Source organism: Tympanuchus pallidicinctus, unplaced genomic scaffold (assembly GCF_026119805.1).
Source record: "Tympanuchus pallidicinctus isolate F22 unplaced genomic scaffold, pur_lepc_1.0 scaffold17, whole genome shotgun sequence".
Taxonomy (NCBI): domain Eukaryota; kingdom Metazoa; phylum Chordata; class Aves; order Galliformes; family Phasianidae; genus Tympanuchus; species Tympanuchus pallidicinctus.
The window spans coordinates 3,746,026-3,757,695 of NW_026294690.1; the positions used below are offsets into that span (position 1 = coordinate 3,746,026).

Below are 11,670 nucleotides of genomic sequence, written 5' to 3' on the forward strand. Positions count from 1 at the left end.
TATAGTTAATAATGTTCCTAAGTGGAAGAAGCTGCAGATCTCTTTATAGCAAACAAAAAAACAAAAAAAAACATACAAAAAACTCCTTCTTTAAAGTTTATAAAACTTTATATTGTTAGCTATATTAGAAATATTGTTAGCTATATTAGAAATATTGTTAGCTATAGGATACATCTGGGGAAAAAAAATCAAAAGAAAAACTACATCAACAAGCAGCCTCCCACACCATAAGCCTGCTGCAGTTTTTGTGCCTTTGGGTTCCTCTGGATTTGTTCCATTGAAGGCTATCATATTTGGCTGAGATTTTTAGAAGTGGATATTTCACTGAATCAAACTTTTTGCAATATTAACATTAGCAGCAGTAGCATCAAACAAGCCACTTGTACAGATGACAGACAAACACACAGATGCAGTGATGACTCAGGAGTTTCTAGCAGGCAATTAAAATCTTTTCCAAATTATCACAAAATATTCTTACTGTTTTTCCATCACACAGACTTCTTTTTTGAAAATTTATTTTCAAGCGTTTTCCAGCCAAGAAGAAAAAAGTAACTGGAAAAAAAGCATAGCATTATAAAGGCTGGGGTCTCCATTTCTTAGAAGTGGCTGATCCAAGGTGTTTTTCATTGTCGCTTTAATTTGCAAGTACCTGAAATTGCTCAGACTCACCAAGAAGCAATAACTTTAGGTGGGAGCTTTTGGTCTGCTGCTCTTGCCTCAAGAGCGGGCATTAAAATATGCAAATTATGCCAGAAACTTCATCAAAGAACATTCAGAAATCTTGATTCTAGCGCTTAGTATGACATTTCTATTAATAAAGATTTTTAAAGGGAGAGTTTGGCTTAACTTTTTGTGATCTGTTGTGCATGAAAATCAGATACTCTTGTACTGAGAAATTATTACTGTTCAGCAGCCTTTTCTCATCTATTATTTCTTACTTATTTAGTTTCCTATAAATGTAATGATTGAGCTGGACAGCCATTACAACTGAAACTCAAGAGCTTCTTTGTTTGGACCAAATTTTCTCATGAGGAAAAATGGGAGCTTTTTTTTTCATGAAAAACATCTAATTTAATAAATGTAAAGCAAATTTACTGTCCAATAGTGGTCTAAATTCAGATCACAGATGGTTAAGTTGGTGGGCAAACCAGCCTGACTGAAACTGCCATATGTTTTCCAGAGCAACATGGTCACCTGAGGAAATGGAGCAAGTGGAAAATGAAACCTGCAGCTAAAGTGATGTTTATAAAAGTTTCAGCATTTAGGGACATTATTAATCTGTTGTCTGACAGAGGCAGAAATATCATGGTAGAACTTGCAAGTTTCCGCTGGTTATCACAAAGATTGCCCCAGTCCACGGGGATGTCCAAAATCTTAACTGACTGCTGTGTATCCTTCCTTCAGGAAAATAACTGTGTTTTAAGTCTAAATATAAAGTCCAGTCCTCAACTGGAGATGCACTGTGGCAAGAAGATTTAGACTCATAACAGAGAAATCTTTTCTTTAAAAAGATTGCATTTTATATTTAAGCTTTGGCAAATCTGATAAAAAACTGTTAGGCTCCAAAAATCTGGAACAATTCTGTAATAAAGGAGATATGCTAAGAAAGTGGAAGACACACTTCTGATCTCATGCTACAAAATTCAGTGGAGTAACAGACGTGAAACTTTGTGAAATGAGGATCAGACTTGAGGTTTTCATGGATGATGTGGTTATTATATTCTGCCCTTGCTATGTGTGGTTTGACTTTTCAGCAGTGCTTACTGGAACTATGGCATATTTATGTAGAAAGAGAATATCCAGAACATCCTAGTCATGCGTACACGTGACTCCCATATATATATTTTCCTGTGATATCTAATCCAATCTGATACACTTTAAATTCAGAGGATTCAAAAATAAACAGGAACAAACACACTGAAGATATGTCTTGTATCTCCAAGCTTCACATATCCCAAAGTACTTAACCAAACTTTCTCTAATTAATATAATTATACTATTGATATAGAATAGTATCAGTTACATGTAAGAGTTGGCATCTCTTTGCAAAATTGACCTCTTGTTTACAATTTTATACTAATCACCTTACTGATCTTTCAGTATAGAATTTATTTGCTTTTGCAGTGCCCTACTCTCTACTGTCTGAATATTAAATGTGTTTGTTTTCCCAGAGGGCTAGAGAACATTGGACAAAAGGGTTCAGCAGGAGAGAGTGAAATAAAAAGAGGTTGTGAGTCTTTAACCTTGAGCCTGAAATGAATGTGAACCAAACTCAAGATACTTGGCTTATAAGAAGCCAGGTAAACATTCGAGTATAAGCCCACATGCTACCAACCATAACAGATGTGCAGATGATAAAGAGGCTTTGTGTATTTTGCCTATATTGTTGTATTTAAGAGCGAGATTCTGAACTTCATCTTTTCTTCTGATGGGGAAAAAAATGTAGTATCTAAATTTCTATTTCCTTTATTTTTCTTGCCTAATGCAGTATAATAAGTATAACTGTCAAGGTGGGATGAAACTCAAGTTTTTTCTGTTACAGCTACAGAGAAGAAAGAAGTGGAAACTTAGAGCCATGTCAAAAATGTCCTGAATTGTTGTTCCCACAGTCTTTTGTTTAAAAGCAGTTCATTTTTTCTGTTGTCTCCATTACTGTGAGAAAAGGGAGCTGTATCACACTGTTTGTCTTCCCTTGGCATTGTCAGCATCATAAAGAAACCTCATTTACATGAGCTTCACATAGTTCATAAAAAAACATGTTCTCGGTTCTATCCATCATGGGTATGTCCCTGCTTTTACATGCTGTACAACCATAACATTTTTTGAAGTTCATCAGCTATAATATATCTTTAAAAAAAAAATTATCACACTATGTGGGCTTTGCTTCAGTAGAGCCTCTAAACATTTCAACATTAGATATTACTTCAAATAACCGTGAACTTCATTAAGCATGGATTAACAGAATTTGTTGCTGTTGGGCCATGTAACTCTGGGTAAGCAGTATCCTTTCAGTTCTTAGCTTAAATAGGGTATTGTTACTGCATTTGAATTAAAATGCCAACTTTGTATTCAAGGTGGCAAACCCCGAATATGTATGGAAAAACCTCTACACCACTCTACAACTGTAGAGAGATGTTAAGAAGGCAGTTTTCTACAGATCCTTAGAGAAGAAAACTAGCTAGCTTTATATAATCTCAGCTTGAGGGATTTGCCCAAATTTTGCACTTATGTTACAGCTGCATTCAGCAGATCGGTTACTTACATATCAGTAGTTATAAAAAAGTTTTAAACTATTATACTTTACCAAAAAATCACTATGAGCATATAGAATCTTTGCCCATCATGTCTAAATGTTCCTGCAAGATCTCCACACAAAGTGATGCAACTGCTAGCTGATCATACATTCTGAAATTATGTATCTTCAGACTGCTGTGTAAACACATGTAGTCTAAGCAAAAGATGTTGCTGTAGTCTTTTCTTTCAGTGGTTCTTCAGCAGTCCCAGCGGAGTACTGAATTCAAGCCATGGTGGGCAGGTTTTCATTCACCTTGTTTTCAAACACAGTCTGATTCTGTAGGTTTCCCCCACCACGTGTGATACCAGCAAGCTACTTAGATTGACTGAAAGCTTGGTATTAAATGTAAATTAGATTCCAAGTCTTGGAAGTAAATACAGTATAGATGCACAGTTAAAATCCATACTTGCCCTATAGTATCATTTTCTGAATCAGCTTCTGCAGTTTTATTAAGCAGACTACCAGCGGCTTCAGTGGTTGTTTCTTACTGCAGAACTTGCAGTCTCACTGTATGAAACTAAATTCCTCACTTGCTAGCCTGCAAAGGCTTAAACCTACGGCCTTTGTGGCCTGAAGAAAAGCTTTACTTTCATTGAATCCGACAAAATCTCCTCCAGTATAACATAATAATCCAAGCCTGTATTTTTAAAGTGAAAATTTAATGTACTTTTATTTAAAAGAATCTAACTGGCAAATAGAACCTAAATCTATGTAATAAAATGTGGAGATATTCAAGAGAATTAAGGATTCTGTTTAATGAGATATGGTGAAAAGCTGCAACTGAATGAGATGATTGCTATTTTTATCCAGAGAGCAGAAATAATAGGTAGCTTTGCAGAAAATACCCCTGCATCAGCCCATATTATAAAGTGGGCATTTCACAGAGCAGTTCCCTGATTTCAAATAGGGCAACGTGGTAATGCCTCAAAGATTGCTTTGGCAAACATACTATCTTATCATTGTTTAGACAAACTACTTTGCACTTTCAAATAGAAGACAGAAAGGTCTAGGTAATGAGGGAATTAGTATGTCAACTCATAGAAATAAGAGTTCAAATCCTATATATTTAGTAATGCAAATTAATCTCTTGTTGGTTCACTACAGAACCATCACAGAGCAGAGCATGACTCAAAGTGGTTCAACTTGCATAAAGCACCGATTTGTAATTCCAGGTGCTCTCTCAAACAGATGTTATATACACTGTAGACAGCACTGCACAAACCTTGCTCTTCTATGCCCCTTTTATCTTGCACCTGCCAACCTCCTGAAATCTACTATCCCAGACCTGCACAGGCTATTCTCTACAGTGTTAGTTTTCCTATTTGGAACATAAGTAGTCACGTGAACCTGCTTTTTGTATTGTGCCCTATCCTACCAAATGCATTTATACAGAGAAAGGGATTTATTTGGACTGACCAAAGGCCGTGCATTTGAAGGTGGCTTAGGATTTCTGAAAGATGATGAACATTCATATGTAAAGAAAACAAAGGACAGAGTTCAAAGATCAAACTGTAAGTCAGCCTCTTTCTCAAATCTGCTGATATTCTGTACGACTTGGTCAGCCTGATCCTGCAGCTGTAACAATGTGAGCCTGTAACTATTAAACCGATCTGCTCATTTAAGGGGAAAATAAAACTATACGAATTAGTGACATATTAAACCAACCAATAATGTGCAGCATATCCACATGTAAAATGACACACATACCTACCACCAACCATTTCAAATGTGCTTGGAAAAGCTTTCACAATGCCTGCTTGCACCTTTTCTGCCTCTGCCTGTGTTTTGGTTTTCCCTTTAAGAAATGCTAAAAATTCACTCATGAACTACATGGAAGTAGAAGGATAGAACTCATACTTAGTCATAAAACATTTGCCAACAGATCACGTTTTTGCCATTCTGTTTTTTCCTCTCTGCCCCCCCACTCCTTTCCAAGCAGTTATGTTTTTTCAGTAGTAACACATAGCACAACCCTTCACGTCTCTTCAGAACTGTAGGTCACTGGGATACGGACTGCATCCCTCCCTTTGCCCACCCACAGAGCACTAGTGTCCCCACTCTGCCATGCCCCTCACTGCTCCTTTCATTTCTTACCGAGAAAGCAATTTGCACTGTTGTTCACAGTCTAATGGGCTGAGCCTCGTAGTTTATTTTCACCTGTGTTCTTATTGTCAGGTGGTTAACAACATTACATTTATCCTGGCAGAAGTCTGCTGACCTAGTTTAAAGACTGCATATATGGCATCAATTGTGTCACTTTCAGCTTTTAACTTTACAAAGAGTATTGCGACTGAGACACAGAAAATGAAAGAGCTTGCTGTTTAACAACGCAATTCAATTCAACCCAACAATCAATACATTACTTTATTATGTTTTCTATATATTAAAAAGTTAAATGGCTAGAACAGTGGGTCTATACTCGAGTGTTTACCTCACATATGCATGAAGGAAAAAAAAAAGTTGGTTCAACAATACAATGTTCACATTATCCAGGCTTCCAAGTGTAGTTGTTGTGTGCAAGTTATCTCTGTGGTAACTGTGATTTTTTTTTTTCCCTGTGGTAGCATGATTATGCTTAGTATTTTGTCTGCTTGGCTTTTTGTGCTCTTGGCTGCATTCATTTAGATTTTGCTTTGAAACATTGGTATTACTTACTTATAATTTTCACACTTGGCTCCTGTGTGTCTCATACGTACCCATCCAACTGTGTCTGTGTTCTGTGCTTTTCTGTTTGTGGAGTGTGATTTGTTATATGTAATGTTTTATAACAAAACAAAAGAGACTTTTTTTAAATAAAAAAGCCTTCCTACTTACTCACTGCAAAACTATCAACATGCATGATTTTACATTTGCATTACAATTAACATGGCTTGTCTTTTACTAGGGATGTACCACACGAGTGGACGTTCGCTTTCTTTAACCAGTACTTCCCATCAGTTCTTTGATGGCTTTAAACTTGATTTATTTTAATATTGCAGTTGATACAGATATTCAAAATGCACATTACTGAGCCACTCGTTTATGCATATAACATCCAGAGACTATGGACTTCAGCTGCCTGCACTGCCCTAACCATATGCTACATTTTTCACAAAGTATTCTCTAACACATTTCGGTCCCTTAAAGGTGTGAGCTCTGACACCTCTTTCCTTTTCTCCCCCTAGATCCGCGTCGTGAAGGCATTCCGTAGCTCTCTCTATGAAGGTTTAGAAAAACCAGAATCTAGAACCTCTATTCACAACTTTATGACTCATCCTGAGTTTAGGATAGAAGATTCCCAGCCCCACATCCCACTCATTGATGACACAGACCTAGAAGAAGACCCTGCTCTCAAGAAAAACTCGAGTCCACCGTCTTCACTGAACAAGAACAACAGTGCTATCGACAGTGGAATAAATCTTACAACTGACACAAGTAAATCAGCTACCTCTTCTAGTCCAGGAAGCCCAATACATAGCCTGGAGACATCACTTTAGCTGAAAAGGTCCCTGCAAAAAAAAATAAAATAATAATAATAATAATTAAAGTAAAATAAAATAAAATAAACAACCACAGCAACCGAAATCTATAAATATATATATTAAAAAACATTGCTGGCTGAAAAGCTGTTTGAACTCTTATTCACTCTGAGACAAGTGAATGAATTGTTAATCACAATGGTTTTGGGGAAAGAATGAATGGCTGATTTACATACCCCCCTCTTGTTCCCTTCCAGAAAACAAAACAAACAAAAAAAAATCCTGCATGAATGTACTGTACACTTCTGGCCCTTCTTTCTTTCTTTTTCTTCCTTTTTTTAATTTTTATTTTTATTTTTTCCTCCTTAAGCAGGAACTGCAGAGGACTTCTTTCTGCGGCTATTTATCCAATTCACTGGTCTGTGAGTTTTTTGAAATGCTTGTGTGGCATGGACTCAATTGTATAGATTAATTTAAAGAACTTTTTTGAAGTTGCAAAGCTTAACTTGCACAGTAGATTTGCACCAGTTGGACAGAGGAACTTAAACATTTATGAGACTATATATAGAGATATATACATATAAGTATATACATAATTAATTATATATATGTATATATCTATATATATATATACAGTTATATATATATAAAGTTTCTTTGTTGGCATGTTGCCTTGTTTCTGCTCAAATTGCTCTGACTATTTTAACTTATTTATGTCCTAAAAAAGAATGTAATTTGTTTACAAACCTGTAGATAATATCCTTAACTATTTGTAGGGTTAAGAAAGCACTTCCTGCCGAAGTAGTATAAAAATGGCTCAGCTCAGCTCATTGAAAAGTCTGTAATATCGCACCCTGGATATTTTATTGCAACTGCATTCTGATTTCTGCCTGTTTTTTTGTTGTTGTTTTGGGTTTTTCTTTTTCTTTTTTTTTTTTTTTTTTTGGTTAAATATTGTAGATATTGCTAGTAAATAACGAAAGAAGCCAAAATATAATAACACATTGGATGTAGCATTGTGATCCTATATACAGGGAGGTAAAACAGGCTTCCTTTGTTTCAAATAAAAATCAGAATGATCAGGTTCTCTCTTTTTTTTTTCCCCTCTGATAATCTGCTTGAATTTGTTTTGGTGCAACATTTGAAAATGGAGGCTATTTCATTCTTGAAACATATGGCAATGGCTTCCAAAAAATATTTTTAGACAGATAATATGTGAAACTGAGTTGAGTTTATAAATAACAGATTTAAAATAAGTTATATCTGGTTTGTCTATATGGAGATCAAACTAATGTTTAAATATTGTGACATATTGTGTTAATTCTTTTCAGTTAGTAATATAGGCATTTATTTCCTTATTACTTATGAAGTACAGGCTGTTGGCATTTTGGATGAAAATCACTGTAGGTTGTTGCTTTGATTTTTTTTTTTTTAAATGGAAAATATCATTTCTGCACTATTAGATCTGAATGAAACGATATTAACTGTATATTGAGATATTCTTTGTGTGATTTTATTTTTAAAGAAGCTTGTCTTCCTGTAGTCACAAAGTATACTGTAACACAGTACACTGTTTTACCTTGAGCTTTCTACAAAGAAAGCTACTGTGAAAACCTGCAGTAAGGAGGGTGAAAAATATTTTTCAAGATGGTAACAGCCCTAATAACTTAAAATTTATGAGCTTATATAATTGCTATGTCAACCACTTGAACGCTAAGCACTTTGTGGATCACAGATTTTTCATAAATAATTTTTGTATTTAATATAAAGTTTGCTTGGAGACTTTTCAGCATATAATCTTTTCCATAATTGTACAGTGCAAAAGATATTTTGAATTACACCACTGATTATGCCAGATGTATTGAAAAACTCTCAAACTAGCTTGACAAATTGATTTGTTAAGGTATTACTGATTGTCTTAAGGTTGGCTAATAACATGGTGCATCTCTGCAGTCACAAGAACTAAATCAAGCCAGAACTCTCCTAAACGGGATTAGACTCATGGCCAAACTGCAGACTGAACTGACTAAAACGTTTTCAGGGTGCATCAAGACTATTCAGCCAGGTAAAGCTCAAATCAGCTTGAATTGCCAGCTTCCGGACTCTTGTGTAGAAGCTTGAATGTTTTTGGCTCAAACTCGTAGTTCGCTATCTGATCCAAACTTTTCATTCAACAGCAGAACAGGTCGTGGGAGGTGTATACAAATGTTTTCAGCAGATAGTGTTACCCGTTTCTTAACAGTAAAAAGCTAGCATGGAAGCATTATTATTTTAGCTAATTCCTAGCAACAAAGTGATTGAAACTCAGTCAGGATTGTTCTTCGCTTTGTAAATACGGTGACTTACCTTTGTATAACATGTATTGGGTTTCTATGGCCTATTTGGGATATCATATTCAGAAGAAAAAAACAAAAAAAGTGTTATCTATTTACAGGGAAGCCTCTAGCTTTGGACTTGAACATCTACAAAAGTTATTAATACTGGAACAACTTGTTTTCAGCATCTTAACACTGACTGTTTGCCTTTTTATTTTCAAACTTCATATTTTTTCTTGGTTTCATTTTTTTTTTAAATTTTCCTGTAGGAGTATCCCTCCCTAAAGTACCATTTGCAGACTTGAAAACTGTTAAGAAAATGAACACTGCATTCTGTGTATATATAGTAAAACATATATAAACTGAGATGCATAGATAACTTGGGCTTTTGTGAGCAGAGACTGTGCTTTATGTATATGATAAATGATAGATTTTTTTTAAAGCAGAATAGCTATGACCTTTCAACTACAAGTCGTGCATCACAATTCCTTTCTTTTATTGCTTGACCTCTCTGTGATGGGAACAATGGATCAAAAACCAAAATGATCAGTTTGTTAAATTCCCTGCAATATATAAATGCTCGCTCTCAACGTACTGTACTTAGCAGCATGAGATTTGTGGACAACAATACAGTGGTACATTGGCAATCCATCCCACTAGGGGTTATTAATATATGTTCATTCATCTGTTTTTATGAATTTTTTTATCTAGACAATAATTGTAAATAAAGAACTTACTCTGTCTGTTCATTTAATACTATGCAAAAGGTTATGCTTTCTATTGTTATTCTTATTCCTACAGTGTGATGCTGGAATGTTTGTGGTTTCAAAACAAAAAAAAACCAACAAAAAAAAAAAGACAAAAGTAAGTAAAATATGTGATGTAAATTATTTTATAGTTTGAAACAAAATGATAAAGTTTTACTCTTGCTGCTTACTGTCTTATAGATCTCTCTTGGCAGGAGCACAAGTGGAAAATTTAAAGAAATAAATTCACAAAGCAGCATGAACAATAATGGTCTGAACGTAACAGCTTTCTTTGTTGTCACCTGAAGTTATTAAATCCAGCTTTGGATTCCCACTGGCACAATGTAAACATGTATGTACCTGTTCTGGATTGGCACTATGAAGCCTGCTTACCACTCAGAGGTTGCATTGGCTCCCATAGGCTTTCCTAACGCCCAGTTGCTAAGTCAGCCCGCAGTGCTTTTGTACCTGACTTGGAGTCAGTGAAACAAAGCTGTGGTGGTGCACTGTGGTGGGAATGGCTGATGTGAATGCTGTAGTGAACTTAGCTGAAATGAGTAAGTACAGAATAAGACAGGTGATGAAGATAAGACAAATGAAGGCCCTGCCATTTTGTGTATGAATGTTAGTTCAATGTTGGTCCTAAGATGAGCATCTAAGTCTATATTCCTATCACTTTGGCCCACTGACATATCCCTCTACTGATACTATTTTCTGCATCTCTTTCCCTCTCTGTCGCTATCAGAAAAAGGATCGAAGCCTTCTAGAACTGGGGAGTTAAGTCCAGCAGTCATGTCCTGCCAGACAAGACCTGCCCTAAAATCTCTACATATGCAATGCAGGGGAAAAATGAGGGATTTCCAGTTTTGCTTCTCAGACCCTCAGCCCAGAATTTCTACATCTTGAAGTGTAGAAGAAAGAGAACTGGGATTGTTCAGTGTTTTAAACAAATACATACATATGTTAAGCTTCTGCCAGTTTCAGAGATCTGTTTTAGCAATTGCACCTTTTCAAGAGTGTTTGCAACACGTTTTTTGCATTGCATGGAAGTGAGTTGTAAATTCAGGAGAATATGAAGGAGGAAATTCCTCACTATTCTAACTTCTTTCCCTCTGCACCAAACTGAAGATTCAGAAAGGCACATAACTTACCAGTCCATCACAGGGAACTCACATCCTTATTCAAAATAAGGACGCAGGTTTTATTCTTGCTGTTCTTTTACGCATGCTAAGTATTATGCTAGGAAGATAATGAGGGAAGTCATACACTCACAGATGATAGAAAATCAGGTACTGACCATGCATGCTGATGCTACACTGAGTGCTGCTGCGTGAGATGGGCTGGAGGAAATGGTTCCTAAGTAATGGACGAAGGAGAAGCAAAAAGACCAGTAAGGAGAAAGGAAAAAGAAATGCAGGTGCATTTATACTTCCCTATACACTGAAGTAAAATTCTAAGTGGTTATTATTAGTTTGATTGAGGCATTGAGTTCTAATCCAGCAGATACTCAAGTAGTGTTCTCTGTCTTTTCCAGCTGAAGTCCAAAATCTTAGACTTCATGTTCAGTAAATAGAATGAGGTTGCCACAGTGAGGTTTAGGCACCCAGATGCAAAATCCTGATCTAAAAAACTCTTGCTCAGCTATTACTCGTAACATGAGATCTGACCAGAAGATTGACCAGAAGAAGGAAATTATCTCTGTCATTGTCTTCCAAATTATTTTTTTCAACGATTCTCTGGTACGAAATAAATGTCACAACTTGTGGTACTGGTTAACTTCAAAGCTAGGCACTAACATAGGCTGTGGGAAGGTTGGGGTTCAACACTTCACATTTCCTCTTGGTCTTACGGTATTA

The 11,670-nt window shown here is 35.9% G+C and overlaps 1 protein-coding gene across 3 annotated transcripts in view; it reads left to right on the plus strand.

Moving 5' to 3' along the window:
• Positions 1-6,844, plus strand: part of ATP2B2 (ATPase plasma membrane Ca2+ transporting 2) — a 350,045-nt gene extending 343,201 nt beyond the window's left edge. For all 3 annotated transcript variants that reach the window (XM_052678357.1, XM_052678358.1, XM_052678359.1), the window contains one exon: positions 6,460-6,844. In XM_052678357.1, coding sequence (XP_052534317.1) covers positions 6,460-6,771 — 312 coding nt within the window. In that variant the 3' untranslated portion in view covers positions 6,772-6,844. The remainder of the gene's footprint in view (positions 1-6,459) is intronic.
• The last annotated feature ends 4,826 nt before the right edge of the window (positions 6,845-11,670 follow it).